General features: G+C 44.3%; 1 protein-coding gene across 1 annotated transcript in view; it reads left to right on the top strand.

The window, feature by feature from the left end:
* MYBBP1A (MYB binding protein 1a) overlaps positions 1 to 24,415 on the top strand; it is a 55,351-nt gene that overhangs the window by 11,522 nt on the left and 19,414 nt on the right. Inside the window, exons 15-23 of the mRNA XM_062506958.1 lie at positions 438 to 589; positions 1,306 to 1,395; positions 2,038 to 2,163; positions 2,840 to 3,004; positions 4,042 to 4,199; positions 5,022 to 5,156; positions 6,354 to 6,459; positions 8,721 to 8,852; positions 10,375 to 10,443. Of these exons, the coding sequence (XP_062362942.1) occupies positions 438 to 589; positions 1,306 to 1,395; positions 2,038 to 2,163; positions 2,840 to 3,004; positions 4,042 to 4,199; positions 5,022 to 5,156; positions 6,354 to 6,459; positions 8,721 to 8,852; positions 10,375 to 10,443 (1,133 nt within the window). The remainder of the gene's footprint in view (positions 1 to 437; positions 590 to 1,305; positions 1,396 to 2,037; positions 2,164 to 2,839; positions 3,005 to 4,041; positions 4,200 to 5,021; positions 5,157 to 6,353; positions 6,460 to 8,720; positions 8,853 to 10,374; positions 10,444 to 24,415) is intronic.

Genomic DNA, 24,415 nt, shown 5'->3' with positions numbered 1-24,415 from the left:
TTTGGTTGGTTGTAGAGCAGGATTCCCAAACTTTTGGACTAAAGGATGAATTTCAAATGCCATCACTTTTCATGAGCTGCTGTGATTTCTGGTTTCACTGAAACACTATAAAATGCATATACTTTTACTGACCAGCTGCTAATGGCTTTAATGTGGCCAAGTAGGTGTCACATGACTTGCAAAACTGCTAATCTAAGTAATGATTTAATAAATGGTAGCTTTTGTTACCTAGTAAGCCTTTGCAGTGGTCAAAAGACCATTGCAAGCATGTTTCTCCCTGTGGTTTCTCCCTCCAGCCTTCTGGTCTGAGTTGCTGAGTGGGTATTTCTAAGAGTCAGCTAGAAGGACAATTTTATTTTTTATTCCTTGGTGAATTTTTCTGTAGTTTCTTACTGATATGCCAATGCCTCTTCCTGTCACTGTTTGATCCTGTGCAGACAACTCGGAGCCAGGATGGGTTGAGGTGATGGTGGAAATCCTTCTCTCCCTCCTTGCCCAGCCCAGCCTCCTCTTACGTCGGATTTCCAAGAGTGTGTTTGTATCGATATGCCCTAACCTGACCAAGAGGGGCTTGCAGCTGATCCTGGATGTAAGTGAGGCACTAGAGGGGCCTTGTACTGTTTGCCTGTTTTGTCCCTAACAGATTTATGTATAAACATGTCTCAATTTTGGGTTTAATTTACAATCTGCTTGATTTAGGGAATATCTGATGATGTGTGCTGCTGAATTTGAGCTGCAGTTTCAAGTTGGAGGTTCTTGTTTTTATGGGGGAGGAGTTTGGTTGTTTTTTACAGGAGCCTGAGATTGCTAACTTTAAGCTGTATTATTTGATAGCTTTAGGCTGAAGAAATTCCTGATTCAGTTTATGTAACCGGTAGATTTTATATGTGAGTATAAATGGTAACATTTATTTTTTCTAGAAAGGTGCTTTTTTCATAGAGGTGCTAAAGATAAGTGAGACTAAAAATCTGAATTGGTCATACCACTAAGAAAGGTGATGCCTACTGAGAAAATAATATGTGGATTCCAAAGATAGGCTGTCAGATACTTTGTGATGAACCTAATACTTCATTTGTAGCAAACCAAGATGTGCAATGCCACCAGCTTAATCAGATTTCTCCACCTTTTTCGTTACTTACAGAAAGAACTTGGCATGTTAACAAGCAGAAAGTTAATGCCCTTACTTAAAATTCCGTTATTCAGCTGGTTTACTGTGCTGAAATTTCTGTCTGTTGTACACAAGAAATGCTTAAAAACAAAATACTGAAAAATTCAAGTCCCTTTTTTTAAATTTTTTTTTTGTAGGTATTTGACCCTAACCAAGAGCAAAATGAAGAAAGTGCTGTCGTTGTGATGGAAGAATCAAACAAAAAAACCAAATCTGCAGAGGACACGGTAACTGTGCCATTGACAGTGACAACCACTCTTCATATCCTCAATGTTTAATGTTTCTCCTGAACTGTGTCAATAGATTAACACCATTTCTTTGTTTGAGGAAAACAGCTGTCACTCTGTTAAGATTTATTTTAAAGGTTCAACACACAAATGGGTTATTAGAAGTGCATGCTGGAGTCTCTTGGCTTGCTGTTGTGGATGTGGCTTGTTGAACAGATGCCTTTCTGAGAAGAAATAGCTGCATCCTGAAATGAGCAGAGGCCTCTCCTTTTTTCAGCCATAGACAGAATCGTGGCTGTGGTGCACAGCCAGCTGGATTCCAGAGCTCACATTTGTAAGGACTGTAGAGATTCAAGTAACAAAGCATTACAGGCATCAGCAGAGAGGAGGGTCAGATGGGAGCAGTTCCTTGGAAGCTTCTCTTTGATACTTATTTAATATGACACAGAAGTCTGCATTATATTCCACCTTTAGCTCTTGTGGAGACCTGGTACCCCATTATCTTAGGTGTCTGTACTTGGATCTGAGGGCTAGGAGGAAGGCAGGAGGGGAGGGTTGAGGTTTTATCTCTGAACAGTGACACATCTGATAATTGAGTTGGGCTTGTCTGGTGTGCTCAGGAGATGAACTTTCCTTCCTTAGGATGAAGAAAGAAGTGAGGACTCCTCGGATGAAGACAGCACTGACAGTGGAGATGAGGAGGGTGAAGAAGTTGATGAAAATTTTCGCAGTCAGCTGATGAAAGTTCTCCAAGCAGGGAATACTTTGGTATGTTTTCACTTTCTGCCTTGATACAGATACTGGGAGGTTGGGATGGTGAGAGATGATCTAGTAACACTCATTTTGCCTGAACTCATGCAGTCATAGCCCTTGCAGCCATCTTTGTATGGCACTTGAAATAGCTCAGGGTTTTAGGTGAGCTGTGGGAATAAGTCACTTGTCCTTTTATTTATTGTTCATATGTCTTGAGCACTTTAGCTTGTTCAGTCTAGCCTGACACAGCTTGTGCTCCTTCCTGTAATAAATGAGATTGATGTGAACTAGAGCACTGAGATACTTTATGTGGGTTGACTGGCCTGTGTGGAGGAGTGTTCCCTGAAGACCACTCTGGAGACTTAACTGTAGCAGTGATAGAGTTTGGTTTAATGATTCCAATAAAGGTTGCAGACATAGCAAAATATGAACCTCTTTACTGAAGGAGGAACAGCACAGAGGTGAAAACCTCAGTCTCTTCCCTCTCCTGACCCTCTCTACATGTTAGTGCTGTGCAGCCAGATTACCTGAAAAGAAATATAAGTGAGATTTCTCATGGATCTGAGCATGTTTTCCCTCCCTACAGTATTATTCTGGGTTAGCTACATCCCTGCTTGAGTCTGGTTCCCTCCTCACTGTCTTTTTGAAGTAAATGAGTTGATGTATTGGTTTTCTCTTCTAAAAACAAAAGGAAGGAGATAAGAGTGATGAAGAGCTGGATGATGATGCTATGATGGCTCTTGACAAGAACATCTCAGCCCTTTTTGCTGAGCAGCAGAAACGGATCCAGGCAAAGAAAGATGAGAAAGACAGAATGCGGAAAGAGAAGATCCTACGGAGGGATTTCAAGGCTAAGGTGGGAGAGAAGTGTTAGATGTGAAGACCTCTGGTTTAGTATTATGTTGAAGCCTATGCATGCCATGAGCTACCTGACACTAAACAGCTTGGATAGTCACCTATGTCATGAGCTCCTGGAAGCTGGGACTGGATTGTTCTGGCTTTGGACAGCACCTGACACAGCACTGTTTGGGGTCAGTGATTGGGGCTTCACAGGCCTGTTTGAAAACCAGGTCTGTGCTGTCAGAAAGTGCTCAGTGGTTTTCATTTGCTGATCTGAAATGCTTAAACTGACAAGATCCTTTCTCACAGCTATCCAAAGATGCCCCTCAGTTTTTGTTTTAACTGGACAAACTTGGTGTTCCTTAAAGACACATGCATAAAATGCCTCGGGTCATTTTTCAACATCAGCTTTTTTGGCTTGTTGTGCCAGTAAAATCTGGGGGGATTCTGATAAACCCTCTGGTTGGTTGTGACTGTAATGCTGAGTTCAGGCCGCCTGGTGTCAGTATGGACCTTCTGGGACATGCCAGCGTCCAGGGACAGCTCCAGCTGCTCCCAGACAGAAATGGGCATCAGGAGTCAGGCTAGCCAAGGCTGAATAGTGAAGTGAGCCAGTGGCTCTACTGCATTTCCCTTCTGATGCTGTTCCATAAAAAGGCTGATTTTATGCTAATGCACTGTCTGTAATTCAAGCTGGGCTTGCAGGAGTGAGAGCTGTCAGTCAGTGGTGCTAACAGGGACTTGTGCCAGGTTAGAGTGACTGCAGGTCTGGCCAGGTGACACTGATCCTTGTAACTGTTCTTTCTAAATGGTGTCACTGCATGAAACAGAGTTGGGACCAACAGACAACTCTTAATCTTCAGTTTCAGATTTTAGTTTTCAGTTTCCTGTGCCCTAACAGTAGAAATGGTACCAGAATGTGTACAGATCTCAGCTGTAAATAATTTTTTCAGCCCCTTCTAACTGCTCCACAGCCTACTGGTAGGTGCTCTGGGTAAATCCATCTTGTTTCCCTGCCTGCTGTACTCCTCACATGGATAACTGTGTTTGCAGGTGTTGGATCTGATTGATGTGTTCCTGGTTAAGCAAGCAGAGAACCCCTTGGTGTTTGATATCATTGAGCCCCTGCTTCAATTGATTGAACAATGCATGAGCTCAGACTCTGACAAGCAGGAGGTTGACATCCTCCAGAAAACAGCTAGTATCTTCAAGTAAGTGTCCTTAGACCTTCAGATAATAGACAATGGCTTTTGATAAACAACTGTGGAATTGATTGAACACCAGGAGCTGGTCTTTCTAAGGTTGAAGGTAATTGCTGTGCTTAGAGATTGTGTAGGTTAGATTACCAGCACCACACACATACACAGTGCTTAGTATATCCTGCAGGAAAGGAATTAGGATCTGGATTTTCTACGCTAAAGGACTTGAAATGTCAAACCTGTTTGCAGGTAGAAGCCTCAGTAACAAACACAAGAGTTGCAGGTATGGAGCCATGTCACTGAATACCTCCATGGTCCTCTGACCTCTGAGTCAGACCATGCAACAACACCCAGGGCTTACAGAGTTGCTGCTGTGGCTGGCAGAACTCTCAACAAGTTATTTCTGAGACAGGCAGAGTGCAAATTCTCTGTTCAGGGCCAGAAGTGAAGGATGATACCAGCTAGACAGACATAACACATGGTATGTCATGGTGTGTCCTCTGCACCACTTCTTGACATCCTCAGCACTCTCTAAAGCATTTTCAGTGCTGCCCTCCTGCCCCAGCTGAGAAGCAGTTGAGAAGTAACAAGGTTTGAGGTAGTCAGTCCTCTTTGTGGGAGCTCTGATGCCTAAATTTGTGCTTGAAAGTGAAGAGTGTTCAGTGTCCTCACCCTTCTTGCCACAGCCATGTGCTGCCCACAGCATTGTCTGTTATCACTCACTGTCCTGGTTTTGTTCTCTCCCCCTGATAAAGTGGTAAGTGTTGCTGGCCATCTGCTCCCCAGAGCTCTGTCTGTAGGTAGTGACTCTGGGTTTGTTTTAATGCTGTGCAGGAACTCGCTGTGCCGCAATAAGCAGTACTGCAAGAGAGTGGCCTCCCTGCAAGACGATGTGCATGCTCTAGTGCAGAGACTTGTCAAGAAAGCCTGCAAGCACACTGACTCTGCAGTGGCTCTCTATTACTTCAGGTGAGTGTTCACAGGGAGCATCTCTACTGATGCTGTGAGATCTGAGCAAGTGTGATGTTGTGTGTTAAGAGGTCTGGGAAGCAAGAGCCTTGCAGAAGGCTTGATAGCAACATCTGTGTCTTACATAAGGACTAGTCAGTCCTGGCAGTCTGAAGCATTTTCAAACATTCCTATTTTTTGAGAATTGTCTTTTATAGCTTCTGTGATACATAAATGATCTGGTATAACATTGCTGCTGCTGGTGGGAAGTGCTTTCTTGAGGCTTCTGGGAATAATTCAGTGTGTGTGATTCAGTGGGGAATGTGTGCAATTCCCAGTCAACCTGTGATGATTGTTCTTTAAATACAGTGTTTACTGTCTTCATGATAGCACAGTGAGGGCAATAGCAATCAAGTCCTGACTGTGCATACCAGTATTTTCTCCTTTGCTGTAGGATACAGGAAAATTAGGATAAGACAGATATGTATTTGTTAGAAACATGAGTGATCTTGATGTTCTCTGGTGTAAATAGGAGTGCCATTTACCAGCAGGCTCTCTTGTGACATGCAGCCAGTGTCATGAGGAGTTTCATACTCAGTCTAGGATTTTTCAACTCAGCTGTGTGTGCAATGGGTACCATGTTGCATGGTCAGCGCAGTGCCATTGGACTTTGTTGGCTCTGCAGCACATCTCCCCCTTAGCTGTGCAGGGACCATGGTACTTCTGGCAACATGGGGCTGGCTATGTATGCTGCATGGCTCCCTGACAGCTTCCCAGCAGTGGCAGTCCTCAGTGGAGCAGTGCCCAGTAGGTTCTGCATTTCCCAAAAGAGCAGAGGTCTGCATGCTCTCACAATGGATACACCTGAGTTCTCCAGCACATGGCAGCTGAGGCTGAGAGGCCATGCTGCAGCACTGGCTGAGTTGTGCAGGCTCAGAAATCCTGGGCAGGGTGCAGAACTCCTTCAGTAGTGCCAGTCAAAAGCATGTACTTGAGGAAACCAGGCTGATAGTGGGGATATCTGACAGTAATGACACATAATTAAAATACTCAATTTTTCAAGATTTCTTTAGGTCTGGCCAGAGTGGGTTAGACTGAGAGAAGGGACCCTCTCAAATTCTGTAACCATCTTTGCTACAGAGTAAGCTGCCTGTGCTGCCTGGCCTCTGCCCTTGGGCAGCTTCACTGTGGTAACTGCAGTGTTCTCCCCTTTTATAGTGCCTCATTATACCTGCTCAAAGTGTTGAAAGGAAACATGTCATCAACTCTTCCTCCCCCTGAGCCTGAGAAACAGAGCGACAGCAGAGCAAAGCAGGCGTGTCAGGTGAGACACCAGGCTGTTTCTGGGGATGTGTTTTTTGTCAGTAAAGCTGCATTACCTGGTTCAGCTGAGTGGGCCTTCCTTGTTCTTTGTCACTGGGTCTGCTGCTTGCAGTTACCTGTCTACATTATTTCCATAACACTGAAAATTCCTTTTCTGGCCCTCACCCTCCTGCCTTTCGGTGCCTGCTTGCCCATAGGCACAGGGGCTGCTGATTCAGTGGATCCAGGTTGATGTCCAAAAAAGTCTCATGTGTATTTGTGCTGTTCTCCTCCCTGTTTTGCTGTTTTTTCCATTAGACTCCTGGCAGTCACTCTTGAGTTTTTCTCCAGAGCAGGAAGGAGCAGAAAGACACAGGGCAGTGGTGGATGAAAGTAAAGCCCTATTTTCCTGAGGTTTGGGCTAAGGCGAAGAGTGACGTGTGAAGAGTGTGTGGGGCAGCCCTGATTTTGGTGGCAGTTGTTTGGAGGGAGACTTCACCTGACTGTGCTACTGGTGTCCATTACTAGGAAACCCTTAGTCTGATCCCCTTTCACCTGCTGTCTCTGCTGCATTTCACAGGTCTCAGAGTATGGTGACCCTTTATATTTGGGCATCCCACTCCAGTCACCTCCACTAGAAACTTATCAAGTAGTGTCTCAGTCTTGCCAGCTGACCCTGACCTTGCCTCTCAACTCCTCAAAGTGACCACAGGAATTAGTGCCTAAATCTTGCTGACATCTTGTGGGGTAAAAAAAATAAGCAGAGCTCCCTCATGGAAATTACACACACTGAGGTGTTACTGGAGGCTGAAAAGACAACCAGTGCTTCTAGAGCTGAGTGAGAGGTGGAGGGTGTTAATCCAAGTAACTCCTGTGCAGTGCTGGTCTCTTGTGAAAGAAAAACAAAATGGGAGATCAGTGGGAATATAAACAAGATACTTGACTTTTGAGGCTAGAGTGAGGCATGCTTCACAGCATCCTAGTGCACTTTCACAGGGAAGCCTCTGACTCCAATGGGAGCAGAGCTCTGGCTCTGGCCAGGTAGGGACAGAGCCAGCAGCTGACACGAACTGCTGGTTTGAGGGAAATGGCAACTCAGTTCATGTGATGCTGCTAATGCTGACATTGTATTGAGGCCAGGGAGGTTTTGCAGTGTGGAAGAGATAGAGGTGTGTGGTGTGTTTCCAGTGAGCTGTGCTTTGTGAGCATAATTTGGACCTTTTTTATAAGCAGGAAAGTGGAACTAGAGCAGACACTACGATGCAGTAGCCAAATTTATGGATAAACTATAGAATTTTTTTTTTCAGTAAATATATGCATGGAAGGAGAAATCAATTATTTCCCCTGAAGACGTGTGTATCGAGTAAGTGCTAAATGGAGACACTTAATTAGAAAAACTGAGGTCATATTTCAAGACCCATCTTCCTTGTTCCACTTTAGCCTGTGTTCAGATCCAGTGCACTGGAAGTTTGACCTGAGAAGGGGATACCACGTTAACTTGCCTTTCGATTTCCATGGGGCCGTGGAAAAATTCCTTGGGCAGAGGTTCACTGCTGTGAAGATTACAGCTTTTTCCTCCTGGGCCCTAATTTTTCACTCTTCCCAAAGAGCAGTGCTTCCCTGGCAATATGAGTACAGTCCAGGAACGTTGGGATGCAGTGCTCCACACTTGGCTCTTCAGTTTCTCCTGTATGTTTAGATCCATGTAGCCTGAGCAGGTCTCAGCTGGTTGTTGTGTGTCTGGGATTCTTGTTCCCCACCAGAGGGGGATATTGGAGCATGGACATGGTTTTGGGATTTCTGGATCCGGATCAGTGCTAGGGCTTGTCTGCTGAGTACCTAGGAGTCCTGGACATAGGTGCTAAGTGTATGTAGATACAGATATGTGCATACACTAAAATCTACTGATACAAGTAGCTCTCCAGCTGAGAACACCATGTGCACAGCCCAACTATTACATGATGGGCTTGCAGTGCTCTGTGAACCTTGTGTACTACTCCTGCCAGGCACAAACCTAGAGCACAGTCCCCACACTGTGTGGACTGTGTGTAGTCCTACTAGGAAGCTGTGCTGCCCTTCAGTGACAAGGTCATATGGCTATCAGTGCCTGGGAAAGCATATTTGGGGCTCACTTGGCTTTTCTTCATGGTTCTGTGTCGTACCTCAAGCATGACTAGTTGTTGGAAAAACCTCTTAGAAGTGATGAAAATTAATGTATTCATTGTTAGTGATTCATTGTTGTGTTTCACTGGAAGTGTTTTTGTTCTGTTTTCTTCCCTACAGCTTTTGAACCCAGGCTGTTTGAATGTGGAGAAGGTGGCTGTTGTCTATCAGCAGGCACTGACCCAGTTCCTCAGTAAACGGAACAGTCCCCTGACATGCTCCATGTTCCATGATCTCTTCAAACGCTTCCCAGTAAGTGCTGCTGACTGTGTGCTCTGTTGTCTTCTGCTGGCTCCAAAGTATGATTATAATTCTGAGGAAAGTAGGGAGAGAAACTTCTTTGCTTTATTGCAGACTTTTGAAATTGCTGTGAGGTTTCCTTGGATTTTTACCTGCTCAGACTCTAAAATTCAGACTCAGTTTTCATAGCAGCTCTGCAGGAGGCCAGGATCTTATGGTTAGGACTGGGATACTGCATGCAAAAATCAGGTGAACAGCAGGCTGCTCTTTAAAACATAGCCTAAGAAACTCTAATTTTTACCAGTATTCAAACAAAATGGATGAGCAAGGTTTGCACAGTGGCAAAACCGGTCACCTTGTTTGAACAACTGATGTAGCTCTGTCCAGCTCTGTTCCGACTGCATGCTCAGTTTCTCAGTTTTCTTCCAAAAAGGCTGAGGAGTGTAAAGTCTAATTGGAATCTAATCTCCAAGCCTGATATTCAGAGAGTGCAAGTGTCTGAAATGTTTGAGATATTTCCTGCAATCTTGACCTATGCCTGGGGCTGGTCTGCTCTATGAAGACAGCCAGTTTTTAAGAAATAGCCCATGGGACTGAATGTCATACAATTCTTCAGGGGTTTTTAGGTCAGAGCAAGCTAGAGACAGCTGCCAGAAGCCCTTTCTCAAAACCTTTTAGAATTGATGTCTGACATGAGGGTGGGAGGAGATGTGGGCTTGTGTAACTGGGGGAGGATGTTTTCAGACTCTGAGGACTCCATCCAGGATAGAGTTCCTCTGCTTGCCAGGTTTCTTAGGACACCAAGCCATGATGCTTTGTACATTAGTTTGAGAAATGGAGGGAGAACAGGGTTGTATGTTGCCCAGATGGACAGCAAACCTAAGATCCCATCTACAGGTTTCTAAAGCCTTTGGATTCCCTATGACTGTTCCTTGTAGAATCTTTTAAAATTACCACATCCACATGTCTTTATAAATACTTCCAGGGGTAGTGACTCAGCCACTTCCCTGAGAAGCCTGTGCCAGTGCCTGACAACCCTTTCAGTGAAGAGATTTTTCCTTATACCTAATGTAAACCTCCCCCCGTGGTGCAACTTTAGGCCCTTTCCTTTTGTCCTGTCATTTGTTCCCTGGGAGGAGAGAGCAACCCACACTTGGCTACAACTCGGCATGTTCTTCTTTGCCTGGGACTGGGGCTCTGCACAAAGTGAATTGACACTACAGAAAGTGTCAGCTGGATGTAGACTTTAGTTTTCACTTGGCAGAACATAACGGGTGAAAAATGTTTGCCTGATTTTTCCAGGTGAAGAGTTTCACTGCTGCTTTTTGTTGTGATCAAGATTTCGCTCAGAGCTGGTGTGAACAAAGCTGTTAATTTTCAAATAAACTGTTGCTGATTTCTGGGCATTTCTTTTTCTTGTGTAATTTTCTTCTTACTTAAAAGGCTGTATGCAAAATATAGACTGTTTTGCTTGAAAAACAAACCTGTCTGTCAGCAAACCACTAATAAGAGACTGTGTCTTTCTTTGTTACAGATCATGTGTAAGCCATTAGTATATACTCTTGTTGAGTTTATCACAGCAGCAGCCAGGCAACATCAGCAGGTAAGAATGAAAGTAAACAAACAAAGCTGTATAACAGTCAGTCAGAGAAGTCACTTAAACTTGGCAGCTCAGATGATTTTTAATATGTTTATAATATGTTTTGGGGGCTGCCCAGTTTCGGAAGTGGCTTCTAGGGGGGCAGAGCTTTTGCAAATACTGCCTTGGTGCTTCAGGTGTGTGAAGTTGTGGAAGTGCCACACAACATGTCCACAGTTATGAGGGTTCTTTGGTAGCATCTCCTTTAAAAACTGCCTGCAGCTTTCAGGGTTGATTGTGGTAGGGATTGACTCCAGTTGTTTATTCCTTGATTACTTCCTTCTTGGTAAGATGTTCCTTGGTATTAATGGATATGCTGTAGTCCCTGCCTCCTCATGCTTCCTTGAGGTCAGGTTCTTGAGTCTGTTCGGTGCCTTGTTAGCTGTCCTGCATTTTATAGTCTGTGTGCTGCTGTATTTAGATTTAAGAATACCTGTACCACAGATCTGATTTTTGATGGTTGGTTGCCCGTGCCTGACTAACACAAAATTAGTGGAGCCTTATCAATAAAACATTGCAGGGTGAGTGCACAGCTCATTGTTGCTGGAGCAGGGGTATGAGGCCTGTCTGGATTTTCACTGCAGTGGGGGGGGCCTTTCACAGTTAATAACCAAAACCCCTCTAGGCCAGTAGCACTGTCTCAAACTTTCCCACCCCCCAGCTGTACCCTGTGTCTGTCCCCTGCAGAAGTGCATCCTAGATTGATCTTTCTGTTTCATAAATAGCTTTTTTAGTTTTATTACAATAGTTTTATTGTTTCTGATCTTTGGAGGGAATGCGAAGGGGTAGGTATGTGTTTGCAGTAGGGCTGCTTTACAGTGTCAGTGTAAATTGCAGTTCAGACTGTTCTACCTAAGAGGAATGGCTTTGATTTAAAGAAGACCAAAAAAAACCAACCAACCAGACAAAAAAAAACCAACCATACAAAAAAAAAAAAAGAAAGTAATTGAGCTCTTAATAATTTCAGTGGATGGTAATAGATGGTAATAAGGATATGTTACACAAATAACAAATTAATTGTAAGGCACATACTTGATCCCATCCTCAGGAGACCAGAACAGCATCCCAAGCAGACAGCTCCATTATGTGGGTATCTTTGCTTCTCCACAGGGAATAGCATTCTCCTTCTATCAGGGCTTCCACAAAGCTGCTGGAGCTTTGTTTGCAGAGCGTGTTTGCCTGTGGGGGGGAGGAGTAGGGGAGGACATGTGGAGTGTGTGGGAGCTGGGTACAGAACATGGATACACTGCTGTTCAAACAAAGGCACATGGAGAGTGAGCTCTGGAAAGCCTGTGGAGCTTGGAGTTGCAGCTTTGCATTTTTTACGCAGTGCTTCCTTCTCAGGAATTTTGCTCTCCAAGCATCAAATGTCCAGTTTGTCAGATCTTCAATTAAATTTTCTCACTGATGCTCAATGTAAATGTGTTTTGGTATCCTAGTGGGTAGGGTGGAAGTCAAGCCAGGTGGGTATATGTGGCAAAGTGATGTGGGTAAAGCAGGGGCATGACTTCTCCCTGGCATCCTCTGGGAAAATGAGGTTGAAGGACTCAGCTTCCAAAGGGCTGTACTAACTCAAGAGTTCTGAAAACATCAAAGGTCTCATGATACTCTGAAGATACTTTGAATTTGGCCAGCCCTGATGATTGAGAGGCAAATGGGGAGGTCTTCCACTTTTAGCCCTGAATACTGGCTTCTAATCATTAAAATAGCTTAGTCCCAGGGACTGCAGGCTTAATTTCTGTTCTCACACTCCTCTTGTTAGTGGTGATTGTTCTGGATATGGCTGCTGCATCTGTAGGGACAGCTAATCCCACTGGGATTCTGACTTCTTGGCTCTGCAGATTACTTAAGCAGGGTGTCCTCACGGCCACACCAGGTGGGAAGAGCCATACTCTGCACAGGAAGGTGGAGGCTCAGCTCTGGGCAGGTGTCTTGTACTGGCCTTTTAATGAACCCTGGGGCTGTGGCCCAGCAGGGCTGCTGGCCACTGTGCCAGCCAGCCTGGGGGAGAAGAAGATGCACCTTCAGGTTGATCTTTAAAAGAAAAGTTTTTCTTTAAAAAAGAAAAAATAAAAACTTTTCCAGTTTTCTTTAAAAAGAAAAGTTACTAGTGAAGAGGATGTGATGGAGCTGTTCCTTCCTCCTCACCCTGTTACCTGGGAAGTTTGTGAGAACAGTGGAGGCAGGGGGTCTGTTCCACATCTGTCAGCCAGACTGGTCCCTATGTTTTTAGGGCCTTTAAGCAAGATCTTGTGGCCACTGGCCTACGTGCCTAGCTCTTACTTCAAGAAGCTCTGCTCTTGCTGGTACCTCTAGTGTAAAGTTAAACTTGATCATTAAGTGATTACCCTGGCCCAGCCTGGCTGAGGTGGTTTGCAGAACAGAGTATACAGCAAGGCATGGACCTGCCTGGGGTCTGGTCAAGAAACAGCAAACCTGAAGTCTGTGTGTGCTGTTGTGGGCTGCTGCAGGTCTGTCAAACTCCATTTCTGAGCAGTGATAGCAGAGATGATCCTGTAGGAAATACAGGAGCCATTCAGATACTGCTCAGCTGGCACTGGCTTGGAGAGGAGCAGTCTGGCCTCTCCAGCCCCAGCCATTTGTCCTGGGGCCCTTCTTGTCTGCCTGCTGCCCAGGTGTTCGTGCATTTACATCACAAAATGGGACATGAGGAGGATTTGGCTGAAAACTTACCTTGCCCTTGCACACAAGCCTTTTTTCCTCCTTTTGCCATGCTAAAGTTAACTTCAGTCAATTCACTTATTCAGAGCACAAGTGCAATCTGTTCAGGGACAGGAATGTCTGGGTGAAAGCTGTGATTTATTTAATCAGAGGCAGTGCTCATTAACATGAAATTATGGCTTCTGTGAAGTCAGTACAAGAATATTGTAAAGGAGAGATTATATGTGGACTGTTGGCTGTAGCTGATGACCCAGGCAACTGGGTCTTGCACTGCTGCTGCCTTTCTGTGCATCCTGTCTCCCTCAGTTGGTCACCTCTAAAACCTGGAGAACAGCAAACCCTCAGCAGCAGTGCTGTGTCTTTACAGACAGAAGTGTTTGTAGATATTGGATGGGTGTTACATGTCTTTCTGGGAGGTACTTTTCTTTGGCCTGGGTGTTTGCTGTAGAGAAAGGTGTTTTGGAGATATTCAAAGGTTGCATTTTGATGTGGAATTTAGGAAAAGAAAAGGAGGCTTCAAAACTTTAGATAGTGTGACTGACACTGTCAGCCCTTTTCCTCTGACACTGTTCCTATATGCCTAAAGGAGCAGTGAGGTTGTTCAGCTCCATGTTGAAGTAATTTTTAAGATAAAACAACACTTTGGGGGAGGGTGAGGGCTCTCAAGGCAGTTGTAAGTGTTCTCACAGTGATTGGTTTGGTAGCTTTTCTTAGCAGTAATCTCAACCTGTATAACAAGTTTTAAACTGGAAAGGTGAATTTGCAGTGGTCTTACTGAGACTGAAGTACCTGTGGCCATGTTCTGCTCCTCTGATGTTCCTACTGGGGTACAGATACCTGCAGGGGATGGTAGTGCAGCAGTTTCCCTGGATAAGGAAAGAGGTGGATAGACTGGTGTTATTTGTGAGTGGGGGAAAAAAGGCAAGGGATGTCTTGACCAGGGAAGGGGGGCTGTTGTCCCACCCTGAATTCATCAGAAAGATACAAGATGTGTGTGACAGTGGATCTGCAAAACCACCTTGTTCCAGGCTGGTCATGCTTCTCAGCTGGACTTGTCACCAGTTGTGAGACCACACTGGCTGCAGAACCCTATGACTTGTGCTCTGCTAGTTCAAATGCATTGTGCCTGTGTCAGCTGGTGCTCTCAATGCTCAGTGATACTGGCTGGCCTGTTCTCAAACTCTGCCTTTCTTTAAGTGGGAAGTTGAAGTCCCAAACATGCCTGTGTGAAAGTTTAAATGCTTTAGGCTTTAAAAAAAAAAATCAGCATACGAGTGTTTGGTTGTAACTCATTTATTGAACTGAGAAATCTGGTGGGGTTTGTAATGTTTTGTGGTTTTTTTTGTTTTTTGTTTTTTTTTTGTTTGTTTGTTTGATTTGGTTTTGTTTTGCTTTTTTTCTAGCATAGTAGCTGGGATCCCTTTCACAAACTTTTGTTGATCCTTGCCATCGTGTATGTATGTTGAACCAACATATAACTTAAGGCTGTACTGTCTTCTCAGAATATGGCCTGCCTCATCCCTGCCAGCAGTGTTCTCTGCAGAAAGAAGTGACTAGAAACTATACAAAATCATTTGATTGCAAGCAGCAACTGTGAAGCTTTCCAAGAGGACTTTTAGTGTGGGAGAAATGCTACAAGTTAAGTAAAAAATAGGAAGAAAGAGGTAAAGAATGACTTTGTAGTGCAGTCTAATCTAAGTTGTTGAATGCAGTTCTGCAGACTGAGGTCCTAAGAATCAGTCACACTGTGACCTTGTCCTTGCGGAAATGTCTTCAGTGGTAGGAGAATGGGGCCAGTGCCCACATCACAATCTTTTGGTACATCCAGGCAGATCTGAGAACTTTTCCTTACAGACAAGGTGCTTACACCAGAGTGAAGTGTAGTTGGCATTCCTGGAGTGCAGTAACCAGGCACATACCTGTCACACAGCGGTACTCAGGTACAAGTGACAGCTGGGCAAAGAGACCCCAGTGATAACTGGTATGGGAAAATGACAAGCCATCACAAATGGGGCTTGCATTATCCCTTTGAGTTGTCCTGGTGCTAGTGAATTGTGAGAAGTGTCTGGCACAGGTGATCTCACTGGCAGTGCAGTTAGCCAGTAGAATGTGTGTAGTGCTGATAGGATGGGGGAGACTCGTGCTGTTTCATGGATGAAGGATGTTCCTCTCAGCCTGATCTCTTCCATAAGCTCTAAACATGTTCTCTCAAATTCTGTTTGGAGGAGAAAAACGAGTGTGAGCTAGTCCTCACTTCCTCCTTTCTTAGGACAATTCATTCTTACTGCTGCAGTCGCTTTCCAGGAGACCTTGACCTTCAAATTACTTCCTTGTGTCTGTTTCAGTGGGTGTAACATTGCTTTTTCAGTATGCACAAAAGCTTAGTTTTTCAGTTCCCGCTGATGGAGCATAAACCAGGGATCAAGATGTGTTTAATTTAATGATTATTGCATGACTCAGCTACATACCAGAACCCTCCTGAGCCTTAGGTGAGGAATGTCTTCCTGGTTTATTTTTAGCTGTATTGGTCTGATGAGCAGAACTTCAGTAACTTCTAATTCTGTAATTGTGCAATCCTGGGCTGTCCCTGGGCTGATGCTGTTGCAGCACAGACCCCTCAGTGCTGCACTGATAATTGTGGTGAGACTGCAGTATCCCCCCCATTCCCATATATGAGGACTGGAAGGGTCCATGAACTCATGTTTCTACCCTAAAAACTCTCTTTGACCATGATGATCAGGTGAAGAGGGAAAACGTGTGGCTTGCTGCATTGCAGTACCCAGGTGTGCTGCTGATGCAGGCTCCTGCAGGCAAGGGCACCTGCCAGCTCCCAGCTGGAGACAGGCTGAAGTCTCTCTGGAAGCTTGGCCTGGAACAGCTGTGCTTTTCCCTGAGAAAAAGTCTGTTGGCCAGCAGTATTGGAACCAGTTTGGAAATGAGCACTAATAAATGAAGCCATGCTACTGCCAGGAGTAAGGTGTTGTCTCCATCTTGCTCCTGGCAGATGCTTAAAACCTCTTCTAGTCTGAAACTTTTTCCATGGATTTAGAGAAATGGTTTAATATTGTTGGGGGTTAGGTTTCTTTTCTTTTGTTCTTCTTGCCTATAGAATTTTTCCTATAAGCTGCTAAGAAACACTGACTACTGGGCATTAATGAGTACTGAAGAAAACAAAGAAGTGCCCAAACTCAGGGAGAAGGAAGGCCTCTGGTTGCATTTTCTCTTATCTGGGGCATTTCTGAGGGATGTGGGATTTTGGGCAGGAAAAGGAGTGCTGGGGCAGCTGCTGGCTCTCACTCTGCAGCTTCAGGGACACTTTTCTTCTTTGTCTTCTTTGTCTTCATTGTTTTTGTGGTCTTCTTCATCATCTTCTTTGTCATCTTCTTCATCTTCTTCTTCTGTGGGGTGAGCCTCTCCTTGTGAGAGCAGCCACTGACTGGGACCTTATTAACCCCTACCTCATGTAAGGAGGGCCCTGTCCCCGTGTGCTCATGTTCAGGGAACCCTGATCCCCATCCCTGCTGGACCCCTGATCCCCCATCCCTGCTGGACCCCTGATCCCCCATCCCTGCCCTGATCCCCCATCCCTGTCCTGATCCCCCATCCCTGCTGGACCCCTGATCCCCATCCCTGCCCTGCCCCATCCCTGCTGCTCCTCCACCCTGCTCTGGTTTCTCTGCTCTGCAGCCCCAGCCCCTGCCCTGCCGGGACCGCAGTTCAGGCACTGCCCCGAGTTTCTGCTCCATCTCCTCCCCCAGCCCGGGATTCCTGCTCATTCCTGCCCTTCCAGCTCGGTGCTGCTCAGAGTCCTGCAGGGCACCGGGACCGAGTGTCCCGGGGCTGTGGGAGGCAAATCCTCTCCTCCCTGCTGTCCCCTCTGGGCTGGCACGGGGTCCCTGGGGCTGTTTGTTGTTAATTCCATTGTTGTTGTTGTTATTGTTTGCCTGGTTATACATGCTGGTAAAGAACTGTTATTCCTATCCTTGTATCTTTACCTGAGAGCCCCTTAATTTCAAAATTATAATAATTCACAGGGAGGGGGTTTACATTCTCCAATCCAAGGGAGGCTCCTGCCTTCCCTAGCAGACACCTGTCTCTTAAACCGAGACACATGCTGTTTTCTTCCTTTGGGAAAGGCACTGGGAGAGTACCCATTCAGCACAATTGCTAAGAGCCTCTGCAATTACTTTTGCACTGTGGTCGCACATCAATTTAAATACATTCTTGCCTTCTTATTAACATTCAAAGCTATATTGATTGAGGATGTTGCAGTAGCTGGAAGCATAATGAGGCTGTATTTGTCCATCAAGTGAGTTTATTTTCTGTGATTTGGACAGAACTCTGCAGAGCTGATGTAAGTGCAGAGCTGTCATGAAACTAATAAAAGTAATTTTACTTAGTGTGGAAATGAGAATGGGCACTGAGACAGAGTTCAAAATGTCATCTTATGTCATACAGATTCATCAGTATTTCAGAATGTGTTTTTATAAAGCTGTCTGTAACAAGGAGCCTTTTAAGATCTATCTAATAGAGAGTGTATTTTAGGTAAGTTGCTAATTAATCTTGGTGCTTTGGCAATCTCCCCGAAGGGATCAAACATACACAGACATAATTTTACAGAACTGAAGCAGGTCTGTGCCAGAGCTGCCATCACGAGAAGAGTAAAACCTGATCCCAAAGTCCTGCCAAAGAGGTCTTGGCTGGTTGACAGTTGTCCTTCTGAACAGTTTATATTCTATGTAAATATCTAAGCTAAAAATTAATTAAACTTTAATGCAGCAAGAACAGTAAAAGTGCTGCAAAGCCTCAGAAGCCAGCACCCCTCTGTGTGAGTGTTTGGGAATATTTCACTTCATGCTGTGGGAGATGAATAGATGCCCACACTAATGAACCATGCCCTGCCTGCGTGCTCACAGATAGCTTCCAGCAGGTAGTAGAGGAAGACCTTGTTATAGAACATTTTGCATAAGCTGTTACTAAAAATGAAGCAAAATAAGCTTCCCCAGATAAGAAGCAGCATCAGTTCAGCTCTACCTCCTTTGCATCAGGAATGAGCATTGGGCAGGCAGGTGCTGGGAGCTGAGCAATAGGCCATGAGTGAAAGGCTCCCTTCCTTCAGAGCATCCTCTGTCCCTTGGCACAGGTCAGACACCCTGTGCCTGTGTGCTCTGTAGAGGTGTCACTGGTGGACAGACCTTCAGGAGGTGAATTGTCCACAGGCAGTGAGATCCAAGGGATGCAGTGCTGGAGAGGCTGTTGCCTGTCGAATCCATCCTTTTCATCTTCCTTGGTTCAGTATGTGCCCTCTCCTCAATAAAAAGAAATCATTTGCAGCTGGAAAATCTATGTCAAACAGACATGCTTTGGCTCCAGTCTGTGTCCTGTTCCTGTTTCTGTTTTGTGTAAGGTGATGGTCAAGAAGAGTTTGTGTTTTGCAAGGTGAAGCTGAACTATGGGTGGGCTCATGGGCATTTTGGATCTATTTCATCACAAGCCAGCAAAGCCCTGTGACATGAACTGGCTCTAGATGTGTAAACTGTCTATTGAAGTTGAAGGGAAAGCAGTTGAATGCTTATATGCTTTGCTGGGTCAGAGCCAGAGTGCCCTACATTTTTATGTGGAGATTTTTAGTTCCCAGATCTTTAGGATGGTTGTGCATGTGGATTGTTGCATCCCAACCTTTCATTTTTGAGAGTGTTTCCTGCACTGGGATTGCACAGAAAAAAACATTTTCCTTTGGTGAGCAGGAGGACATTGACAGCATCTATAAATAGTCTGATGTTCTTTGGAAAGGTGTCTGATGCCACAGCAAAACGTGTCTCCCGGAGGAACTGCTTTCTGAGCCATGTTTCTCTCTTACTTGTGTAAGATGGTTGAAAATTTAAAAAGGTCTGTTTAAATTTTTCTGGTCCTCCTGACTGCATTTAAAGCTGAGTGCCCAAAATCCCATGGCATGAGTTTTCACTTGTGTTTGCATTGAGATCTTGGTGTGCTTGTGGTGTGTTTCAGTTTAATGTAGGACCCCTGTCACTGAACCTGCAGGATCTCTTGGCAGCATCATGCATGTTGAGAGCTGTTTATGTTTGCTTATTTTTCCTTCATGGAGAGGTTTTTTTTTTGTTGTTGTACTTCTTTGTGCATTCTAATGGCCTCTCTGTCTTTTGCCAGAAGTGTCTAGCAGACAGTTGCCTGCATTGCCTACAGACAAGTCCATAAGAGATAACAGGCATTAATTGACTGGCACAGAGACACAGCCCTGTTATCTTTATATTCCACCATGCTCAGTATAGCACAAGCAGAACATGAAAAAGCTTCTGTTTGCCTCTTTATTGTAATTCTGGAGATCTAGGCTGTATTTATTCTGCTCACTGCTGTTCAGCTGATTGTGTTGATGATCATGTAGCAAATCCTCAGTAATGGAGGAAACATTCTAGTCTGTTGCTGGGAAGAAGTCAGAAAATGAAAAGGTCACATAAACTTTAATTCTTGCTATATTCACAGCTGCTGGTAAGAGCTGTCCAAGGAGGGAAGTACTTCAGAGCAGTAACAGCCCTGTGTGTAGGATGGGCTTTCAGAGTTAGATTTAAACCATATTGCAGTGATTTTCTAACTCTCAGTAATTTCTTAGCCTACTAAATTAAACTTGCCATCTGACACATGAAAAGTTGATAGTTTTTAAAAAGAGATTGAACCACCCAAGTGTGTTGTGCTCAGCCTCCCAAGCACAGCCCCTCCAACAGTTTGAGGAGTAGGTGTTTCTGTAGAGCAAATGGGAAAAGTTTGCTCAGAGACAAGGTCATTGCCATGTATTTAATAATGGCATAACAGACACAGGATAGGAAGAAATGGCCGTGGTGGGATAAAATTAGTGACTCTCAATCATCTCAAGATACATTAATGTTGCAAAATTAAAAAAAAAAATATCAGGATAGAATCCTGTTGAAGTTCTGGGGAATGATTTATGTTCTCTTTACAGTGAGCTATGAGATCTTGGTGTGGGAGTACTAGGAGGTGTGTTGGAAGGGTGTTTTGTTGGCAAGCAAAAAAAAAGATTAGGGTTTCTACAGCACAAAATGAAATACTAATCTGAGCTCTGCTCACTGACAAGGATGTCCCCAGGTGTTTGTGTATGAAGTGGCAGGTCCATTTTTGTTGTAGCTTGGGGGTGTGGGATATTAAAATGCCACTCTGCAAAAGCTGAAGCACAAGAAGGGAGTTCAGGTAGCTCTGCAGGATTTCTCAGCAACCTCCACACAGAACAGGGTTTCCAGCCCTGTCCCTCTTCCCAAGGGCACTGTGCCCTCTGTTCTGTCATCATGTCTCTCCCAGTGGATTCTGCAGAATGAAAAGAGGTCTGTTGGTGAACATCCAAAAGAATGAATCTTCAAAATTCAACCCAGTACAGTTTCCAATTTTTTTTTTTTTTTTTACTTAGCAATGGTTTTTATTTCAATATTCCAAGCTAACAATTTTCCTGACGTGCAAGTACTTTTTTTTTATAATGCATGAAAGCTGAACTTCAGTGGTTGCTGTTTTGGAATTCTAATTTCTCATTATTTGCTGATAAATGTTCTCAAAAGATGAAAACCTTTGTTTTTGCAACATCAAGCCTGGTATCAGGGGCAGCAGCTAAAAGCACACAGTGCCTAGGCAACATGGGCTTTTTTTAAACATGTGCTGCTCTTAAATCTCCTAAATTATTAAATTAGACTTCAGCAAAGTCTCCTTAAATAGGCTGCATTATGCTGTAGCTGCCTTCTGAATTGCCTCAAGAAAATCCTATTGTGAGTCTCTTCTGAATTGAGGGTTTTGTTGTGCAGAGGAGACAACTGGCTTGGAAAGTACTGGGAGGAGCAGTGAGGATGAGGAGGCAACTGGGACAGTTTTGGTCTTGTTCTTGGTCTTACCAATGAGTAACTTGAGGTGTCAGTGGAGCCTCTTGGTGTTCAATACTACAATATATAAATAATAAATAAAGTTAAATAGAAATGGACAAAATTAAAGCTTTGGGGGTGGGTTGGTTTGGGTTTTTTTTTTCAAGAGGAAAGCCAGAGTTGAGGGAAAGGAGAGTGTCCCAGATGACTCCTGAGAGGTTTCTTGGTCATGTTTCTTTGAGCCTCAGATACTGGGATGTCCTGCAAGTGTCTTTGCTTTGATTTCTTAACAAAAGAACATTTCTTGCTCTGATGTTTAGAGTGAGACTTGCAAAAGCAAAGTAAAAATGCTCCAAAATAAACAGGGTCACATTAAGAAACCAAATTGTTTTAGATTATTTTAAAAAATTGTGACTGTATCATTAACTGGGGAGAGAAGAATGAAAATGGGCATATTTTCTGATTATGATTTTTAATGTAGGAAAGGGAGGCTTGGTTGCATTGCACAAAGTCCATTCCTGATCTTTCCTCCTCTGGTTTCAGTATGTCCTGTGGTACCAGTATTCCCCAGTATTTCACTCCTGTAACTGGGCATTACAGGAAGAGCAAAAAAAGCATCAGAGCTCATGGGTGCTAATCTTTGTTCTGCTGCTGATTTATCTTGTGACCTCATGGCTCACTTAATTATGGCATCTTTTCATTTTCCAAGAATTTAGGCTAATAATATATTGACTTTTTTTTTTTTAGCAAAATGTTAAGACTGATTGGCCTTTCTGATATGCTAAGTGGTTACCCCAGGGAGAAATGATTCTCTGTGTTGACCAAAGCAGCAGTCATTGTGGATGCAGCAGTCAATATGGATTGCTGTGTCCCAAGGGTCTGCCTGTTGGCCTCTGTGAAAGAAAAGCACAAGGTTTTCCCCAGCCCTGCATGCTCACCATTTGTTGTATGCCAGTGAAATATTCAGAGCTGATACCTAATACCATCAGCCAGGCCTGGCTCAGGGGTCCTGTGTATTGTTTTACATGTTCATTGCTTTGACTGGACAAATGCTCTACAGACCCTTTATCTGAGGCAGAAAACCTGCCAGTGTACCCTAGTATTTAACATGCAGTTACCCTCTGAAAAACTGCACTGTCAGATCTCTCTGAGTGTATTGACTCCTCTTCGCTCTCTTTAAAATATAGCAACTTCTTATTTGTACCACTGTGTCTTGTTAGACTGTGGTGACCATAGGAGGAAGGTATAATTTTTCTTTTAATTATTTTTTTGCATCTGCTAGCTGCCAACAGAACAGTGCTGAAGGAAGCAGCTGTACCTGTGCACACTTTTATTGGGCAGAGATGTCCTGCTGCAGTGAACAGACTCTCCCAGATGGGCCCCTCTGGTTAGTCAAGTGCAACTGAAGCTTTTCCTCTGGCAAGAACATCCTCCAGAACACTGTTTGTAGGAGAACAAGCACTGAAAAAGTCCATTCCTTTGCAGCAGTGAGGAGATTGTGATTTGCAGAGTCCCTGGTTAAACAATGATGGTTTAAGGCATGAAGAAACCTGTGTGTGAGTGAATGCTGTATATATGGTCTGCAGGCTGAATGTATAATCTGTCAGGACTGCTAGTCCTGGGATTCCTGCTGTCTCAAGTACATTTAAAACCCATCTGTTGGGACTGTGTTGGTGAAATCAATGAGTATCTTTACCTGTAGGGTCTGGGCTGACACAACTCATGCAGGTGCAGTGAATTATATGAAGGTGGTTTGTGTGGGGTGTAGCTCAAGATCTGTTTTCAGCCAGATTGAGCAGCAGTGGTTAAAGGGCTTGTTATGCTTCAGGTTGTGGAGGAGGAAGAGGAGAATGTGCCAGTGTAACTAAGGGGATAAATTTTGTGTTGTTTGGCAAGTCCTCAGTCACAGCAGAATGAAGTGAGCAGCTCGTCTGATCAATCAACTGCTGCCCTTCAGAGCCCTGGAAATAGGAGTGGAATCATAACTTAAGTGTGAGTGGTTGCTTAACTTCTCCTTGCTACTGCCTAGAGCAGGACATCTGAGCCATAGGTGGAGAGGTTTATGAAGGATAATAAAACTAGAGAGGAGAGTGAGCAGGAGGGGTAGGAAGATGAAGATTCCTTAGCAGCCAGTTTTGTCTCTGCTTTCAGGAGCTTTGTTCTTTTTCAGAAGAAAGGTAGCAAAGCCTGAAACCCAAAAGTAGAGTATCCAAAGTAGGAACCAAGGTCTGATCTAGCTCCACATCCTGTGGTTTTCCTCTACTTGGAGGCACTTATACCATGCCCGAGTCTTGGTCTTGAGCCTTTCTCATGGAGATGAGGGATCCAGTTCACCTGCTACTTTGGCAGATGATGAGCAGGTGATTGCTTTTCCACTTTTTCCATTGTTGAGATAGTGACTGGGAAGTTGACCTGCACTGGGAATTATTGTATGGATGTATATTCAAACAGTCCCAGGAGGACACTCAACTCCTTTTGTTTGCAAATTGCTGTTCTGCCTGTTTAAACCAGCCAGAGAGAGGGAGAGGTTTAAGAATAAAAGTTAAACCCACAGAGTTCATTGTGCTCAAGAGGGTGTAACAGAGCAGCTATACAATGGTGATGGTCAAATGAGCAAAACATGTCTTGTATGGCAATTATTATCAATGTGCTAATTATATGTAAGCTGTTGTAAGCTGAGTGGTTTAAAGGTTCCTGCCAGATCTGTGGAAATCTGCATTTTTACTGGGAAGGAAGAACAGGTAAAGATGCCTGAAGCTGGGCTGCAGTGCAGGTTGGCTTGTTCTAAACCACTGAAGATTGAAAGAGCTTGATGACATAGGATGTTTGGTGGGAGTACACTGAAATTGCCTTTCTTGTCCAAGGTTGTAAAATGTGATTTAGGTGTCACTTAAATGCTTTACATGTTGTAATTAACCAGCCTTGCAAATTTTTTTCTCATCCATTTGTGGCAGGAACTTAATTTAAGCTGTAAAACATCATTTGTTTTCATCGTGTTTTAGCATAGAGAATTTTATTCCTGAGCTTGTAAATCTCCTTTTTTTTTGTTTTGGCAAGGCCAGACTGAGGGAGGAACCTGCTCTCTGGCCCGGAGCATGAGGTTTGGAGCACTGTGAAGGTGTGGGAGCAGGGGATGGTGGATGATGGCTGGGGGTTTCTGCTAAGTTTTTACTTTGCATTCTTCTACGATCTCTGTTTCTGAAGGCAGAAGGACAGACCTGCAAACTGTCATCTGACAGTCTGACAGCTTCTGTGCTGGCCAAGTTGTGTCCTGCTTGTGTTCCTCTGACCTTAGACAGCAATATCACACCTTGTCAGGGCTGGCTGAGGGAACGCATTGAAAAAGCCATTTTGTTAGTCTGAGGACACTGGGTTGTGGC

The sequence above is a fragment of the Cinclus cinclus genome, chromosome 22 (assembly GCF_963662255.1).
Source record: "Cinclus cinclus chromosome 22, bCinCin1.1, whole genome shotgun sequence".
Lineage (NCBI taxonomy): Eukaryota > Metazoa > Chordata > Aves > Passeriformes > Cinclidae > Cinclus > Cinclus cinclus.
This window is presented reverse-complemented; position numbering and strand designations above follow the sequence as displayed.